Source organism: Hyla sarda, chromosome 7, assembly GCF_029499605.1.
Source record: "Hyla sarda isolate aHylSar1 chromosome 7, aHylSar1.hap1, whole genome shotgun sequence".
In the NCBI taxonomy this organism is placed as follows: Eukaryota; Metazoa; Chordata; class Amphibia; order Anura; family Hylidae; genus Hyla; species Hyla sarda.
Window position 1 is genome coordinate 210,829,077 of NC_079195.1, and position 19,481 is coordinate 210,848,557.

Below are 19,481 nucleotides of genomic sequence, written 5' to 3' on the forward strand. Positions count from 1 at the left end.
GCTGGGTTCACATCACGTTTTCGCGCATACGGCAGGGGGGAGGTGAAACCTCGCGCTCCCGTATGCCTTTCTATGCGCTCCCGTATGCAATTCATTTCAATGAGCCCGGCCGGAGTGAAACGTTCGATCCGGTCGGCTCATTTTTGCGCCTTATGCGCTTTTTCACCGGACCTAAAAAACTGGTCAACCACGGTTTTAGGTCCGGTTGTAAAAGCGCATATCGCGCAAAAATGAGCCGACCGGCCCGAACGTTTCACTCCGGCCGGCTCATTGAAATGAATTACATACGGGAGCGCATAGAAAGGCATACGGGAGCACGAGGTTTCACCCTCCCCCCCTGCCGTATGCGCTCCCGTATGGGAGAAAACGTGATGTGAACCCAGCCTGAGATTTTCAATGACTAAATATATGATTTACCAACAGGAAGTGTCACATTAACACTGCTTTGTAATAAAACAGGAACTGGAGAACCTTCCGAGGTGGAAGCCTAAAAATCCCGGGATTTGCAGTTGTCATTGGGCTGTGTACAAATGATTCCGCAAAGCAGAAGGTTTCATTCTGGATGGAACACGTAATCCTATTCCATCCACCAGTGAAATAAAAAAATATTCTCTCTTCTAGCGTTTTGTTCCCAGTGCCACCAGTAGGCGCTACACAAGAGGAATCTACCGTATAGATCTGTAGTTCTAAACAAACGATGAAAAGGCTGTTTATAGGTGGAATTTTCTTCTGTTGCTGTCCATTTCATGTCGCTATAATGGAAGAGAACAAAATAGATTAATCCCAGAATGCTCAGACAGCCTTTGACGTAACTGTGTTTTCCAAACAGTGTGCCTCCAGCTGTTGCAAAACTACAACTCCCAGCATGCCCGGACAGCCAACGGCTGTCCGGGCATGTTGGGAGTTGTAGTTTTGCAACAGCTGGATGTAGCCTGGTTGCAAAAAACTAAAGGTAGAGTCTAAATGGATAGGTGGCCAAGCAGTACGCTGAGCTGTTTCTGTAACTACCACAGCATTAAAGGGGTTATCCAGGAAAAAAATAATATATAATATATAAATATATATATATCTATCTCTATCTCTCTATATCTATCTATATCAACTGGCTCCAGAAAGTTAAACAGATTTGTAAATTACTTCTATTAAAAAAATCTTAATCCTTTCAATAATTATCAGCGGCTGAAGTTGAGTTGTTGTTTTCTGTCTGGCAACGGTGCTCTCTGCTGACACCTCTGCATGTCTCGGGAACTGCACAGAGTAGAAGAGGTTTGCTATGGGGATTTGCTTTTAAACTGGGCGGTTCCCGAGACAGGTGTCATCAGAGAACAACTCAACTTCAGCAGCTCATAAGAACTGAAAGGATTAAGATTTTTTTTTAATAGAAGTCATTTACAAATCTGTTTAACTTTCTGGAGCCAGTTGATATATAAAAAAAAGAAAAAAAGTTTTTTCCTGGATAACCCCCCTTTAAAGGGGTACGCCACTGGTGCTGACATGGACAGAGGTGTCAGCAGAGAGCACTGTGGTTGTGCTGACACCAAAAAAAAGAAAATAATTTCCTCTGTAGCATACAGTTGCTAATAAGTACTGGAAGGATTAAGATGTTTTAATAGAAGTCAATTACAAATCTGTTTAACGTTCTGGCATCAGTCCATTTAAAAAAATAAAAATAAAATAAATACCGTATTTATCGGCGTATAACACGCACTTTTTAGGCAAAAATTTTTAGCCTAAAGTCTGTGTGCGTGTTATACGCCGATACACCCCCAGGAAAGGCAGGGGGAGAGAGGCCGTCGCTGCCCGCTTCTCTCTCCCTGCCTTTCCTGGGGTCTAGAGCGCTGCTGTCGGCCCTTCTCACCCCCTGGCTATCGGCGCCGCTGCCCGTTCTGTCCCCCTGACTATCGGTGCCGGCGCCGATAGCCAGGGGGAGAGAAGCGGCGCCGACAGCCAGGGGGAGAGAAGGGGCAGCAGCACCCATTGCCGGCGCCGCTGCCCCGTTGCCTCCCCCCATCCCCGGTGGCATAATTACCTGAGTCGGGTCTGCGCTGCTGCAGGCCTCCGGCGTGCGTCCCCTGCGTCGTTGCTATGCACGGCGCACTGACGTCATGCGCCGCGCCGTTAAGCGCATAGCAACGACGCCAGGGACGCACGCCGGAGGCCTGCAGCAGCGCAGACCCGACTCAGGTAATTTTGCCACCGGGGATGGGGGGAGGCAACGGGGCAGCGGCGCCGGCAATGGGTGCCGCTGCCCCTTCTCTCCCCCTGGCTATCGGCGCCGATAGTCAGGGGGACAGAACAGGCAGCGGCGCCGATAGCCAGGGGGTGAGAAGGGCCGACAGCAGCGCTCTAGACCCCAGGAAAGGCAGGAGGAGAGAAGCGGGCAGCGACGGCCTCTCTCCCCCTGCCTTTCCTGGGGGTATATCGGGGTATACACGCGCACACACGCACCCTCATTTTACCATGGATATTTGGGTAAAAAACTTTTTTTACCCAAATATCCTTGGTAAAATGAGGGTGCGTGTTATAGGCCGGTGCGTGGTATACCCCGATAAATACGGTAAAAGTTTTCCACCAGAGTACCCCTTTAAGGATCATGGTTCTCTCAGCAATTGGACCAGTGTTTCCCAACCAGTGTGCCTCCAGCTGCGGTCCGAGTATGCTGGGAGTTGTAGTTTTGCAACAGCAGGAGGCACACGGGTTGGGAAACACTGAATTGGACAGACAAGCATAAAAGCCCATAGTCTTGTATCCCAGCACGACACCTGTCTTACCTTATGAACCCACTCGTATTCGCCATGCTTCGAATCGAATGTTCCCTTCTGAAGAGACCTCAGCTTCAATGTAAATCTGGGTCCAAGCTCCTGCATTCCCACTCTCTTTTCACTCTTGAAAATGTATCTACAAATAAAACAAAAAATGGCGTCAGCAATAGACCAGTTTACACGTACACACACACACACACACACACACACACACACACACACACACACACACACACACACACACGTGATAAACTGAACACAGATGTTACCTGTGGTATCGGAAAAAGATGTAATCTCGCTGGTTGTGGAAAGTGGCCACCTGTCTTCCTATAAACTGGGGATCGTGCGGAAAGAGCGAGGCAAACATGCGACCGATGGAGTGACCCAGGCGGGTGGAGAAGTTATTTAATATGACTTCTGGTTTGTGCTCCGTTGGTTCCTTTCCTTTTCTCTGTGCATAGTAAGACACAAAAATCAGACAGGATATACGTGTGCGTGTTTATATCAGTGTTTCCCAACCAGGGTGCCTCCAGCTGTTGCAAAACTACAACTCCCAGCATGCCCGGACAGCCTTCGGCTGTCCGGGCATGCTGGGAGTTGTAGTTTTGCAACAGCTGGCAGTCCACAATTTGGAGACTAGTACAGAAGGTCATGTATATAATACAAACCCCCTATTAACCTCTTAAAGGGGTACTCCGCCCCTGACATCTTATCCCCTATCCAAAGATGTTACAGAACTACAACTCCCAGCATGCCCGGGCAGTCGAGGCATGCTGAGAGTTGTAGTTTGGCAACAGTGGTCTCCAAACTGTGACCCTCCAGATGTTGCAAAACTACAACTCCCAGCATGCCCAGACAGCCTTTGGCTGTCTGGGCATGCTGGGAGTTGCAGTTTGGCCTTCCTAGTGGTTGCCACAATAAAGATCGTTTTACTTTCACTTTCAAATACCCCACCCCCCAAACCATTGATTCCCTACCTGAGCCAGGATCCAGCAGGCTCCAGCGAAGATCCCGGGTCCCCAGGCATCTTCTCCTGCAGGTACGGCCTCCATCTTCTTCCCAGATCCCCTCGACATCCAGGGGTTGGCAGAACTGGCCTGTCCTGCACTGCCATTGGTCAGAACTCCGTTCTGACTAATGGCAGGGGATAGGAGTAGATCGCAGCTTTGCAACCTCACTCCTATCCCTTAGGCTGATCGGGGCTGTTGCTGACAACTCCGATCAGCCCTATTTTCCGGGTGATCGGGTCACCAGAGACCCGATCAGCCCGGAATTGGAGAAAATTGCATGTCTGAATTGACATGCGATTTTCTCCGATCGCCGACACGGTGGGGGGGGGGGGCGGGGTAGCGACGATGTGCCGGGGTGCCTGCTGAATGATTTCAGCAGGCATCTGGCTCCGGTCCCCAACCGGCTAGCGGTGGGGACCGTATTTCCCACGGGCGTATCCATACGCCCTGTGTCCTGAAGAGGTTAAGAAACATGTCCAACCGTGTATTTAAATAAGTAGGTAGGACAGACATACCTTGATTTCTTTGCGCAGACGTGCGTTACTCAACTTGAAATGAGCTGTTGGCCCATTAGGCAGATGACAGAGCACAAGTCCATCTGAGGGTCAAAGTTAAGGGCAACTGGGGAAGGAATCACATCCCTACTCATCTACTGATGTCAAATATATCCACATCCCAAGAACACGTTCGTTTATCATCATGACAAATTACATGTATTAAACTGGGAAAAAAAAAAAAAAGGTGTTGTCTGAAAAGGATACTTGGAACTTTTCGATCTTCGTTGATGATGATGAGGTCTGTGAAATCTTTTGCTATACACTGTGGGATAATCTTCTTCAGTGCGAGGCCCCTCCTGTAATACACGTGCGAGTTGGGTATAATAGACGATAGCTGCTCTGTAAACCGCACTGAACGCTGGAGCAGGAAAGAAAAAATATAGAATACAAAAAAAGGGAAAAAATAAATAAATAAACAAAACATTTTTTTTTTTTTTTTTTTTTTTTAGCATTTGGGCAACTACAAATCCCAGCATGACTATAATCTATTGGACGCTGCCATTAAAGGGGTATTCCAGGCAAAACTTTATAATATATATATATATATATATATATATATATATATATATATATATATTATATACAGTAACCCCCCCGACCTACGATGGCCCCGACATATGATAAAATTGACATACGATGCTTTTATATGTCGGGGCCATCACATTAACTGCTATCCGACAGCGCAAAATGCTTAAGCTGCTGTCGGATAGCAGTTTAAGCATCCCGGACAGGTTCACTTACCTATTCCCGCTGCTCCGGGTCCACTTCGCGATCCTCCGGTGTCTTCCGCATCTTCTGCAGGGTCCGGGCCTTGCTTTCCGGCGTCATTATTACGTCACTACGCACGTGCCGGCGCAGCAGCGTAATAACGTCACCAGAAAGCGAGGCCCGGACCCTGCAGAAGATGCGGAAGAAGCCGGAGGATCGCAAAGAAGACACCGGAGCAGCGGGACAGCATCGGGAGCCCCTGGGACAGCATCAGGAGCGGTGAGGACCTGGTCCGGAGCGGCGGGGACAGGCGAGTACAGCTTCCTATACTTTACATTGCACGGATCCCTCAACATACGATGGATTCGACAAACGATGGGTCATTTGGAACGAATTACCATCGTATGTTGAGGGACCACTGTATATATATTTCTATCTAGACAAAGAATAAGTCAGCCAGCACTTTAGTTGATACCAAACTATTATATGGACCTGGCCTACAGGTGCACGCTACTAGGCTAGATATACAGCAACAGAAGAATGCAGCAGCACACTGCCAGCACAAGGATATAGGTGCAACATGAATATGCAGTTAAAACATGGAGAGCTATACAGCTATGGTGTAATAGATGCAAATGTGAAACTATGAAATAGTGAGGCACTTAGCTCGCAAATTTGTCTCCGCCGGCGGTCAAATAGCTTGGACCGTATATAAGGTGGCTTGGATGTTCCAGATCCTGCCATGCTTACTGAACTGTTCACACAGAGGCATATTCACAGTGTAGGGTCCGTCCCAGGAGGCCACCTTATCGCGGTGGGACGGTCCAAGCTATTTGACCGCCGGCGGAGACAAATTTGCGAGCTAAGTGCCTCACTATTTCATAGTTTCCCATTTGCATCTATTACACCATAGCTGTATAGCTCTCCATGTTTTAACTGCATATTCATGTTGCACCTGCTGCATTCTTCTGTTGCTGTATATTTCTATCTATCTATCTATCTCAACTGGCTCCAGAAAGTTAAACCAATTTGTAAATTACTTCTATTAAAAAATCTTAATCCCTTCAGTACTTATGAGCTTCTGAAGTTAAGGTTGTTCTTTTCTGTCTATATCCTCTCTGATGACAGGTGTTTCGGGAAATGCCCAGTTTAGATGAGGTTTGCTATGGGGATTTGCTTCTAAACTGGGTGTTTCCCGAGACAGGTGTCATCAGAGAGCACTTAGAAAAGAACAGCCTTAACTTCAGAAGCCCATAAGTACTGAAAGGATTAAGATTTTTTTAATAGAAGTAATTTACAAATCTGTTTAACTTTCTGGAGCCTGTTGAGATAGAGAGATATATATATATATATATATATATATATATATATATATATATATATATATATATATATATATATATATATATATATATATATATATATATATATATATATATATTATATATTATATATATATATATATATATATATATATATATATATATATATATATATATATATATAGTTATTTCCTGGACAACCCCTTTAATGTAGGTTTATCCTCACCTGTGTGCTGAATATGGGTCTCCAAATTGTTTTGTTGAAGCTGCCATTGGCCGCTCCATCCAGGTCAGTGTTTTCCAACCAGGGTGCCTCGCGCTGTTGCAAAACTACAACAGTTGTAGTTTTGCAACAGCTGGAGGCACCCTGGTTGGAAAACACTGATAGACATACAAATATCCTGTCTGAATTTTAGGTCTTACTATGCACAGAGAAAAGGAACCAATGGAGCACCACCCAGAAGTCATATTAGGGTACGTTCAGACGAGCGGATTTACAGCGCGTATTTTGCTGCGGATCCGCCCCTAAAGGACCTCTGTATTCTGCCTTTACATGTGCCTGCTCGGAGCGGCAATACGTAGTTACGAGCAGACACACTGTGATGTGCGAGTCGCCGCGCGCATGTGCAGTATACTTGCACATCGTGGCAGCACTCGGCCTAGATCATAGAGCAGGGGGAGTGACCACGATGTGTGAGAGTACACTGCTCATGCGCGGCCAGCTTCTTACATGACAGTGCGCTCAGCGGCCTATCACCGGCCGAGGCGGGACATTGCTGCGGCCGATGATACGCTGACTGCTCTGTGACGTTCCCATCTCCAGGAAGCAGCAAGAGCAGTGGAGGGACCGTGAAGCCGGTAACGGGGGAACGTTGGAAGATGAGATAAAGTATATTTTATTTATTTTTGAAGCCCGGGCACAGGACAGTAAAGAACAGCGCAGCAGCTGATAATTATTTTGGGGGGGTGACATATGATTAGTTCCCAGATGTGGGGGACAGCGCAGCACTGATAAACTGATGATTTATAAAAATACTGTGATACATTTTTGGTCATACCGCCCAGCTCTACACTGACATAGGGTAATAATGAGCTATTATAAAGAATGAGAAGAGGAGATAAGTTAGAGGCAACTTACACCACGGGGCCGGTCAGATGTCGTAATCAGGATCTTGGGTGTCATCTGTTTGTTAAAATAAGGAGCAAACTCATCTGTAGCTTCATCATAAGCCACCTATAAAAAAAAATAATAATTAAATACACTGAAAATGTGTTAAGTAAACAAGGCCTCATAATTAATACAAGCAGTTTACTGAAGACCAATGTTAAAGGGGTACACCGCTGCTGATAGCCGTCACGCCCCCCTCCCATAGACTTGCATTGAGAGGGTGGAGCTATGACGTCACAAGCTCACTGCACCAGCTCCAGCGTTCGGAACAGTTTGTTCCAAACGCTGAGCAGCCGAGTACCCCTTTAAAGCTTCAGTTACATCAGACACCACCTTGATGATAAAGGGCTAAGAGCTGCAATTCTGTCCCCAGTGATATTCTACTAAAACTAGTGAGTTTGGGCCACTGAGAATTCCAGGAACAATCCGCTTTGCAGCAGCCTCCCACTGCTGTCAATGGGATTTTGCTGAAAGTGTGATCATCTTCATTCTTTGGGGGGAATTCCGCATGGACCGCATTGTCAATGGGGATTGTCTCATGTCCACGCAGTGATAGCGCTGGCGGCACCTGCTGCACTCAGAGTCTATGCCTGGAATTTGTCCAGGCAGAAATACTCAGTATGTGCCATAGATACCTAAAACGTGTAATTATTGCTCTGCTGTACTGTGTTTATGAGCACATCTGAAGTTTCACCGTTCCCGACATTCTCTCCCACTAAAACTAGTCTAGAAATAGGAATGATGATTGGATCGTGTAATTTTAAAAAGGTGAAAACAATTGATAAATATTCATTAAAAAGAAAGTGGGACAATTCTAAAGTGTATGGGCTTATGTAATGTAACAGCATTTACCTCCTCATCCTCTGGATCAACTGTTGTTTCATCATGGACTCGCTGATTTTCAATGGTTTTAGGAACAGCTTTTGGTGGAGCCTATAAAAGAGGAAAAAAATTAGATTAGTGGTAGATTTGACATTAAAAGGAGAACTCCAGGGAAAATGTATTCCCTATCTACAGGATAGGGGATAAGTAGCTGATCGCCGAGGGTCTGACCGCAGGACGGGACCCCGGTTCTCTTGGTGAGGAGAACGTGTTGCCTACCGGTAGACAGCACACACTTCATTTCTATGAGAACGCCGATGGTGCCCGAGCGCTGTACTAATTTCATAGAAATGAATGAAACGTGTGCTCCTCAGTGAGCGCTGGGTCCCGTTTCAGAGATCACAGGGGGTCCCAGCGTTCGGAGACCCCCGCGATCAGCTACTTATCCCCACCCTATGCATTTCTCCTTTAAAGATGTATTTCCATCTCAAAGCAATGGAATATATTAGTGATAAGCCATCACTTTAAGATGGAAATACCCCTTTTAAGTTCAATGATTGATGGGGGGGGGGGGGGGGGGGGTCTGGCCTCTGGGACCCCACTGATCATGAGATCAGTGATGGCATGTCTTAATGATAAACAATGACTTTACGAGATGGGAGAACCCCTTTAGTGTGTTAATGTTATTTGTAAATAAAAATTTTTACATGTCATCCCGGCATGTCAAAAGTTTAGATCACACCAGGTCCCAGTCCCGAGACCCGCTGCAATCGCAAGTTATAAGCTGGAGTCGCACACTTTACTCATCGGCTGTCAGTCAAATCCATGCATTATTCTATGTAATGAAAGAGTCTGACCAGGTTGGCGGCCAGACAGTAAGGCTGCTTTCACACTATACTTTTGCTCCATTAAAACATCCGCTATAAACTCCCTGTAGAAAACCCATTCAGGGCTCCCGACATGGTTTTTAAACTACTACTTTGACCGCCAAAAGGTATGCCCCCATGCATATTTATAATAATTCATTGGCCCCAGTGTGCTTATCCTTATTACCCCCCGCCATTCACTGCCGCCCTGCTCCTAGCGCAATCAGCGCACTGCCGGGACATGTCTATTCTCTGCTGCTCATCTCTGTACCTGACAGAGATGAGCAGCAGAGAACAGACACGTCCCGGCGGTGCGCTGATTGGGCTAAGAGCAGGGCAGCAACAGGGACATGTCGGGAGGAGGCAGTGAAAGAAGCCTACATGTGGGACATGTCGGCTTCATTCATTCACCACCGCCGGTTCCCGACATGTCTCGCTGCTGCAAGAACATGAGGAGCAGGCAGTGGGAGGGGAAAATAAGAACACTCGGGGGGAGACAGGACAATAAGGATAAGCACACTGGGGCCAATGAATTATTATAAACACACTGGGGCCAATAAATTATTCTAAATATGCATAGGGGGTAGGGATCGACCGATATTGTTTTTTTAGGGCCGATACCGATAATCTGTGGAGGTTAGGGCCGATAGCCGATAACTTATACCGGAATATCGGTATAAGTTATCGGCTATTTATCCCCCCTCGACACCACTGCAGGTCATTGATTTAAAGCGGGCGCTTTAAATCAATGCACTGCAGTGGCTTTTGCGGTGCCATAGGCCGCCGCCACCACCCGCTTCTCTCCCCTACCTGTCAGGGTGGTCCGGGCCATCCATCCTTCCTGTAGTGTCCGGCGGCATTCCAGGTGGAGGGTGCACCGATCCGGGCTGTCCGGTGGGGAGTGCGACGCGGTGGGTCGGGGGGGGGCGTGGGCGGTCGCGGTGCATTATCGGCAAGGTAATTGCCAATACCGATAATGCCCAAAATCGTGATTATCGGCCGTGCCGATAATCGGTCGATCCCTAATAGGGGGCATACATTTAGGGGTCAAACTAGTAGTTTAAAAACCCCCGCCAGGAGCCCTGAATGGCTCCTCGGTGTCGGCCATTCAAGGCTCCCGGCAGGGAATTTACAAGTGAAAGTAAAACTACACCTTACATTGCAGGGGAGTAGAGCATGCTGCCCACTCCACTGTTTAATAACTTCTGATCACATTGGGTCTCAGAAGTGACTCTGTGCGATCAATCCCTCAGCCCCTGTACTACAACCCCATCATGGAACAGAGTCTATTCCATGATGGGGGTAGTAGTACAAACACTAATGTAGTCTCCCCAGCCACCAGCATAGTCACGCAGTCGGGGAACTATTACTCCCATCATGGAAAAAGACTGTTTCATTATGGAAGTAGTAGTAGTCCCGGCTGCGGGAGTCGGTAGGCAGAGGTGTTAAAACAGCTATAAAATAACGGTACATGACGGATGTTAAAACGGGTCTTAACGGATGAATATGCCCGTTATTTTGACAGACGTTATTCAGCCGTTAGCACCCGTTATTTCAGCCATTTTTTTAAAATGATCCGTTAATACAGATAACAGATGTACAATAACGTGTGAATACACTGTGGTGTGAAAGCAGCCTAAAGAGTGCTGTGGCACACTTCACCGGTTTATAACTCCCAATCACAGCGGATCTCAGGAGTGAGACCTGGAGCCATCTAAACTTATTTTTGAAGTGATAGTAACCCTTTAAAGTCTTTGGGGAAAAGACTATTTTTAATTTCTTCACATATGATCTGAAGGGCCACAACACACCTTGTCCCCGAGTGCCGCCCTTTCCTTCTTACGTTTCTTCCTTAGAGCAAGCTTCTCCTGGAAAAAAAATAATAATAATAATTAGAAATCACTCACTACAAAATAAAATCATTAAAGGGGTACTGCAGCAAAAAGTAACTTATCTCCTGTACAGGATAGGGAATAAGTATAAGATTGTGGTGGGTCCGACCGCTTGGACCCATCACTGGCCCTGGCTCTCTGAGAGGAAAGCTTTGTGGGGACGGCACAGGCTCCATTCTCCATCTATGGGAGTGATATGCAGGAGATCAACAAGACTACCCCGACCACCCTCATGATCAGACCAATCGGGAAACGCATTGTGTGTGTGTGTGTGTGTATATATTATATATATATATATATATATTATATATATATATATATATATATATATATATATCTCACACACACACACACAAGAACTCCATGGCATACTGAGTGTCACCACTACATTTAATACCTGTTTGACCTGCACTGGTAAAGGAAGGTGGAGGAAGAATTACTACATATCAGGTCCATTAGATTCAACAGACTGAACATACTGACTAGCAAGCAATGTTTGCTCCACAGAATTAAAGGCATACTCCGGCTCCACGACATCTTATCCCCTAATCAAATGATAGGGGATAAGATGTCATATAGCGGGGGTCCTGCCACTGGGGACCCCCGCAATCTAGCATGCAGCACCCACCTGTAAGTACTGCCGGAAGCGCTGGAGGCTCTCAGTCATATGCCTCCCGACCACGGGGACGGAGTATGATGACGTCACGTCCCGCCCCCTCAATGCAAGTCTATGGGAGGGGGCATGACGGCAGTCACACCCCCTCCCATAGACTTGCATTGAGGGGGTGGGGCGTGACGTCACAAGGGGGCGGAGTCGTGATGTCACGATACTCCGTACACGTGGCCAGGAGGCATAAGACTGAGAGCCTCCAGCGCTTCCAGCAGTACTTACAGGTGGGTGCTGCATGCTAGATTGCAGGGGTCCCGAGCGGCGGGACCCCCGCGATATGACATCTTATCCCCTATCCTTTGGATAGGGGACAAGATGTCTTGGGACCGGAGTACCCCTTTAAATGGCCCTTACACATGTGCACTGCTGAATACATCTGTGGGGCTACATTTACAGCAAATGCTGCTCTAGGCCCTAATGAATGAATACACCCCATTGAGGTGCTTCCACAGAATTGTTTATGTATATCTGCCCAAACAGGCAGCAAAATCCACATGATTATGTCTCGGCTACACTATTTCTGCCCCTGGTAATCGGAACCCTGAAACCGTGATGGCGATTAATAATACTTATGGGAGCAGCGGATCCCATTTACTTCTATGGCTTAATGGAGTCACCTAGTCAATCTGTTCGAGACGTATTCGCTATTCAAATTCAGTGAACTAAAAAATGTGGACCATTGTGTTCTTGAATTAGTGCTAGAGATGAGCAAACTTACAGTAAATTCGATTCGTCACGAACTTCTCAGCTCGGCGGTTGGTGACTTTTCCTGCATAAATTAGTTCAGCTTTCCGGTGGGCTGGAAAAGGTGGATACAGTCCTAGGAAAGAGTCTCCTAGGACTGTATCCACCTTTTCCAGCCCACGGGAGCACCTGAAAGCTGAACTAATTTATGCAGGATAAGTCATCAACTGCCGAGCCGAGAAGTTCGTGATGAATTGAATTTACTGTAAGTTCGCTCATCTCTAATTAGTGCATACCACCCGAAAGAAGTCACTGGGTGACTGTTTGGCCATAGAAGTTAATGGGGCACGCTGCTCCCTTTAACAGTACCCCTGAGAGTCCCTTCATATGCATGTACGGTTATTTCTGTGGGGCTCAAAAGTGCGGCGCTCTGCAAAATAACAATTTACGCATAAAAAATTTGTATTGGACCAAACATAGTTACACGTAAAACTACTTTTGGTCTTTTAACCTCAACGGAGCCGACGCAGGTACTGTTCTGCCGAATTGTTGCTGTTCGCCACATACATCGGGTCATTTTAGATGTGGCAGATCCCAATGTTCTTTACACACACCGTATCCAGCGACACGATGACACAGTTATACGCCAAGGAGGGTAACACAGAACGCCAATGCATACGAATACAATTAGCACAAAACATTGTCTGGTCTCTGCTATACAAACAGGTGAGCTCTGAAAACTGTCTAAGGCTGGGTTCACACCACGTTTTTGCAATAACGTTCCCGTATCAGGTTTTTGATTTAAAAAAAAACGGATTCCTCAAAACCTGACTAAACTGTATCAAAACTTGTGTACACATTTTTATCCGTATATGGTTGAAAACCGTATATGGTTTGAAAAATGATCTCCAGTTACATCCGTTTAAGAAAAAAAAAAAAAAAGTATACATTTTTAACTTTTCATTCCTTTTTGAATAAAGTTTCACTTGTTTGATTGAAATTCCAAGAAAAAAAAAAAACTGTGCAAAGTCAAAAACCGGATGGTGAAAACCGGATGGAACCGTACACACATACGGTTCTGTACGGTTCCCATTGACTCCCATGTTAAAAAAAAAACAAAACATCGTTTTCAATACGGTTTTTCATCCGGACCAAAAACCGTGGTAGGCTACGGTTTTGGGTACGGGGAAAAAAAAACTGACAAAACCGTACAAGATGCAAAACTGACACAACCTGATGCATCTTTTGGCATACAGTTTTCAATGGAGAGTCCATGCATACGGTTTTCAATACGGTTCCGTATGGTTTTCAAATTGAGAACCTATACGGGAACTGTATTGCAAAAACGTGGTGTGAACCTAGCCTTAGTGGAGGGGGGGGGGGCGGGTGTTTGGGGGAAGTGTTGCCCATGGCAACCAATCACATCTCAACTTCCTATAAAATAAAAACTGTGCTGTAATTGGTTACTAGGGTAATTGCAAGTATATCTTTCCCAATCAGACGAGTTGTTGTTAGCAACGACCAATCAGATGGCTGCTTTCATTTGCATGTTATAAAGATACAAGCTGTGATCTGATTGGTTGCTATGGGTAACAACTTTAATTTCCACTATCACACATACACTAAGGAGTCGTCCCCCTCACCTTCCTCTTCTCCAGCTTATACTTCAGGAACATGAAGTGTCGCCGCTGCTTGTTCTTGATCTCAGACACTGAGAATGTAGGAGGGAAGAGCGCCCCCTGCTGCTTCTCCTCCCCGCCGCCGCCACTGGGCCCCGGCTGCTCGCTAATCCCGTTCTCCGCATGGTTCTCCTCCGGTGTCTTACTTTTGCTCTTCTTACGTTTCTTACTTTCTACAGACTCTGACTTCTTTCCTGCAGCCATGTGGGAGCACAGAAACGACACTTCCGGTTCAGCCCGGCGCACTTCCGCTTCCGGGTTATATTGTTGTCATAGAGACAAGGCCTAATAATAAAAAAATAAATAAAAAAAAATATGTAGCCCTGTAACATATGTCTCATTGTTGATTTAATAGGGGGTTTGCATTATACACATGACTTTCTGTACTAGTCTCCAAACTGTGGACCTCCAGCTGTTGCAAAACTACAACTCCCAGCATGCCCGGACAGCCAACGGCTGTCCGGGCATGCTGGGAGTTGTAGTTTTACAACAACTGGCAGTCCACAGTTTGGTGACTCTATACATACTCATACCTGACCTAAGGATTGTACCCAATACATACATTTATGGTGTATATACAATATGGCATAGATATTGTTCACCCCTTTAACCCCTTAATGACGCAGGGTATTTTCCCTTTTTGCATTTTCATTTTTTCCTCATCACCTTCTAAAAATCATAACGCTTTCAATTTTGCACCTAAAAATCCATATTATGGCTTATTTTTTGCGCCACCAATTCTACTTCTTTGCTGTGACATTAGTCATTTTACCCAAAAATCCATGGCGAAAAGGGGAAAAAAAATCATTGAGCGACAAAACTTAAGAAAAATGCCATTTTGTAACTTTTGGGGGCTTCCGTTTCTACGCAGTGCATTTTGTGGTAAAAATGACCCCTTCTCTTTATTCTGTACGTCCATACAGTTAAAATGATCCCCTACTTATATAGGTTGGATATTGTCGTACTACTGGAAAAAATCATAACTACATGCCGGAAAATGTATACATTTAAAAATGTCATCTTCTGACCCCTATAACTTTTTAATTTTTCCGCATATGGGGATGTATGTGGGCTAATTTTTTGCGCCGTGATCTGCCGTTTTTTCCGGTATCATTTTTATTTTGATTGTACTCTTTGATCGCTTTTTATTTGATTTTTTATGGTATAAAAAGCGACCAAAAATACCCCATTTTGGACTTTGGAATTTATTTGCGTGTACGCCATAGACTGTGCGGTTTAATTAATGATATTTTTTTTATAGTTCGGACATTTACGCACGCGGCGATACCACATGTGTTTATTTTTATTTACACAGATTTTTTTTTATTGGGAAAAGGGGGGTGATTCTGACTTTTATTATGGAAGGGGTTAAATGATCTTTATTAACACTTTATTTTTAGTTACTTATTTTTTTTGCAGTGCTATAGCTCCCATAAGGGGCTATAACACTGCACACACTGATCTTCTACAAAGATCACTGCCAGGCAATAGCCGGGCATTGATCAGTGTTATCGCCGCTCGACTGCTCCTGCCTGGATCTCAGGCACGGAGCAGTCATTTGGCGATTGGACAGTGAGGAGGCAGGTAGGGACCCTCCAGCTGTCCAGCAAGCTGTTCGGGACACCGCGATTTCATTGCGGCGGTCCCAAACAGCTCCACTGAGTTAACCGGCAAAGTTTACTTTCACTTTAGGCGCGGCGATCAACTTTGATCGCCGCATCTGAAGGGTTAATACCGGGCATCACCGCAATCGGTGATGTCCGGTATTAACCGTGGGTCCCGGCCGTTGATGGTCGCCGGGACGACTCAATATGACGCGGGGTCAGCGTGATACCCTGCGTTCTATCGTGGGAGCCCGCTCATGACGTATGCATACGTCACATAGCGGGAATGGGTTAAAGGGTTACTCCGTTCCCCAGTGTCCGGAACATTGAGTTCCAAACGCTGTGCACGGGCTTCCATGTTCACACCCGCCCCCTCGTGACGTCACTGCCTGCCCCCTCAATGAAAGTCTATGTGAAGGGGGCGCGACAGCTGTCACGCCCCCTCCCATAGACTTGCATTGAGAGGGCAGGATGTGGTGTCACATGACGGGGTGTGAACACGGAAGCCCGCACATAGTGTTCGGAACTCAGTGTTCCGGGAACTGGGTAGCAAAGTAACCCTTTAACCTCTTCAGGACATAGGGCGTATGGATACGCCCTGAATCCCGAGTCCTTAAGGACCGAGGGCGTATCCATACGCCCGTGGGAATTCCGGCCCCCACTGCTAGCCGGTTGGGGACCGGAGCCGGATGCCTGCTGAAATCGTTCAGCAGGCATCCCGGCATATCGCCCAGGGGGGTCATTATGCCCCCCCATGTCGGCGATCGCCGCAGATCGCTGGACAATTCAGTCCAGCGATCTGCGGCGATTCCGGGTCAATCGGGTCTTCGGTGACCCGGAATTACTGGCTGTTCGGGGCCGTCTCCGACGGCCCCGAACAGCCAGAGCCTGCAGGGGTGAGGTGGCACTGGTGCCACCTCACGATCGCCCTGATTCGTCGGCCGGATTACTGGCCGACCAATCAGGGCGCCTGCTGCGGGTGTCACTCCCGCACCCGCTCCGCCCCTCTTCTGGAGGACGTGAGCGGGTGCGGGAAGACGACCCCCGGTGCTGGGGACCCCGATCCCCGGCGCCCCTGTTGGGATCGGGGCCCCAGGAGCAGCTGCGGCGGCGGGACTGACCTGCAGCGTCTGGATCGTTGGAGGTGAGTGACAGCCTCCTGCTGTTGCTTAGCAACAGCTCCCAGCATGCAAAAAGGGCATGCTGGGAGCTGTAGTTATGCAACAGCAGGAGGCAGACCACCACAACTCCCAGCATTCCCTTATGGGCATGCTGGGACTTATGGTTTTGCAACAGCTGGAGGCACATTCTTTCTATGGAAAAGTGTACCTTCAGCTGTTGTCTAACTACAACTCCCAGCTTGCACAAACAGCTAAAGTGCATGCTGGGAGTTGTAGTGGTGCATCTGCTGGTTGCATAACTACAACTCCCAGCATGCCCGTTGGCTGTCGGTGACTGCTGAGAGTTGTAGTTTTGCAACAGCTGAAGGCACACTAGTTGTGAAACTCAGAGTTTTTTTTTTACCTAACTCAGTGTTTCACGACCGGTGTGCCTCCAGCTGTTGCAAACTACAACTCTCAGCAGTCAACGTACACCATGCACCGTACATGCTGGGAGTTGTAGTTTTGCAACAGCTGGAGGCACACTGGTTGTGAAACACTGAGTTAGGTTACAAACTCAGTGATACATAACCAGTGTGCCTACAGTTGTTGCAAAACTGCAACTCTCAGCAGTCACCGACAGCCAACGGACATGCTGGGAGTTGTAGTTATGCAACAGCTGGATGTTCCCCCCCCAATGTGAATGTACAGGGTACACTCACATGGGCGGAGGATTACAGTAAGTATCTGGCTGCAAATTTGAGCTGCCGCAAACTTTCTGCTGCAGCTCAAATTGCCAGCGAGAAACTTCTGTGAACCCCCGCCCGTGCGACTGTACCCTAAAAACACTACACTACACTAACAAAAAATAAAATAAAAAGTAAAAAACACTACATATACACATACCCCTACACAGCCCCCCTCCCCTCCCCAATAAAAATGAAAAACGTCTGGTACGCCACTGTTTCCAGAACGGAGCCTCCAGCTGTTGCAAAACAACTCCCAGTATTGTCGGACAGCCGTTGACTGTCCAGGCATGCTGGGAGTTTTGCAACAGCTGGAGGCACCCTGTTTGGCAATCACTGGCGTAGAATACCCCTATGTCCACCCCTATGCAATCCCTAATTTAGGCCTCAAATGCGCATGGCGCTCTCACTTTGGAGCCCTGTCGTATTTCAAGGCAACAGTTTAGGGTCACATATGGGGTATTGCCGTACTCGGGAGAAATTGTGTTACAAATTTTGGGGGGTATTTTCTGCTTTTACCCTTTTAAAAAATGTAAAATTTTTGGGTAAACAAGCATTTTAGGTAAAAAAAAATAAAAATTTTTACATATGCAAAAGTCGTGAAACACCTGTGGGGTATAAAGGTTCACTTAACCCCTTGTTACGTTCCCCGAGGGGTCTAGTTTACAAAATGGTATGCCATGTGGTTTTTTTTTTGCTATCCTGGCACCATAGGGGCTTCCTAAATGCGGCATGCCCCCAGAGCAAAATTTGCGTTCAAAAAGCCAAATGTGACTCCTTCTCTTCTGAGACCTGTAGTGCGCCAGCAGAGCACTTTTCACCCCCATATGGGGTGTTTTCTGAATCGGGAGAAATTGGGCTTCAAATTTTTAGGGGTATTTTCTGCTATTACCCTTTTTAAAAATAAAATTTTTTTGGGAAAACAAGCATTTTAGGTAAAAATTTTTATTTTTTTTTTTAAGGTTCACTTTATCCCATGTTACATTCCCCGAGGGGTCTAGTTTCCAAAATGGTATGCCATGTGTTTTTTTTTTGCTGTTCTGGCACCATAAGGGCTTCCTAAAGGTAACATGCCCCCCAAAAACCATTTCAGAAAAACGTACTCTCCAAAATCCCCTTGTCGCTCCTTCCCTTCTGAGCCCTCTACTGCGCCCGCCGAACACTTTACATAGACATATGAGGTATGTCCTTACTTGAGAGAAATTGGGCTACAAATACAAGTAAAAATGTTGTCCTTTTACCCCTTGTAAAAATTCTAAAATTGGGTCTACAAGAACATGTGAGTGTAAAAAATGAAGATTGTGAATTTTCTCCTTCACTTTGCTGCTATTCGTGTGAAACACCTAAAGGGTTAAAACGCTGACTGAATGTCATTTTGAATACTTTGGGGGGTGTAGTTTTTATAATGGGGTCATTTATGGGGTATTTCTAATATGAAGACCCTTCAAATCCACTTCAAACCTGAACTGGTCCCTGAAAAATACTGACTTTGAAAATTTTGTGAAAAATCGGAAAATTGCTGCTGACCGTTGAAGCCCTCTGGTGTCTTCCAAAAGTAAAAACACGTCAATTTTATGATGCAAACATAAAGTAGACATATTGTATATGTGAACCAAAAAAAAATGTATTCGTAATATCCATTTTCCTTACAAGCAGAAAGCTTCAAAGTTAGAAAAATGCTAAATTTTCAAATTTTTCATCAAATTTACGGATTTTTCACCAAGAAAGGATGCAAGTATCGACAAAAATTTACCACTATGTTAAAGTAGAATGTGTCACGAAAAAACAATCTCGGAATCAGAATGATAACTAAAAGCATTCCAGAGTTATTAATGTTTAAAGTGACAGTGGTCAGATGTGCAAAAAACGCTCCGGTCCTTAAGGCCAAAAT

General features: G+C 46.1%; 1 protein-coding gene across 1 annotated transcript; it reads right to left on the bottom strand.

The window, feature by feature from the left end:
* Positions 1-280: 280 nt before the first annotated feature.
* RPF1 (ribosome production factor 1 homolog) lies at positions 281-14,344 on the bottom strand. The gene is made up of 9 exons (XM_056532552.1): positions 14,105-14,344; positions 11,027-11,083; positions 8,380-8,460; positions 7,498-7,593; positions 4,534-4,687; positions 4,288-4,370; positions 3,032-3,213; positions 2,772-2,898; positions 281-752 (listed from the first exon to the last, which is right to left on the bottom strand). Exons 1-9 carry the CDS (start codon positions 14,342-14,344, stop codon positions 711-713), a joined length of 1,062 nt encoding a protein of 353 aa, XP_056388527.1. The 3' UTR covers positions 281-710.
* Positions 14,345-19,481: the final 5,137 nt, after the last annotated feature.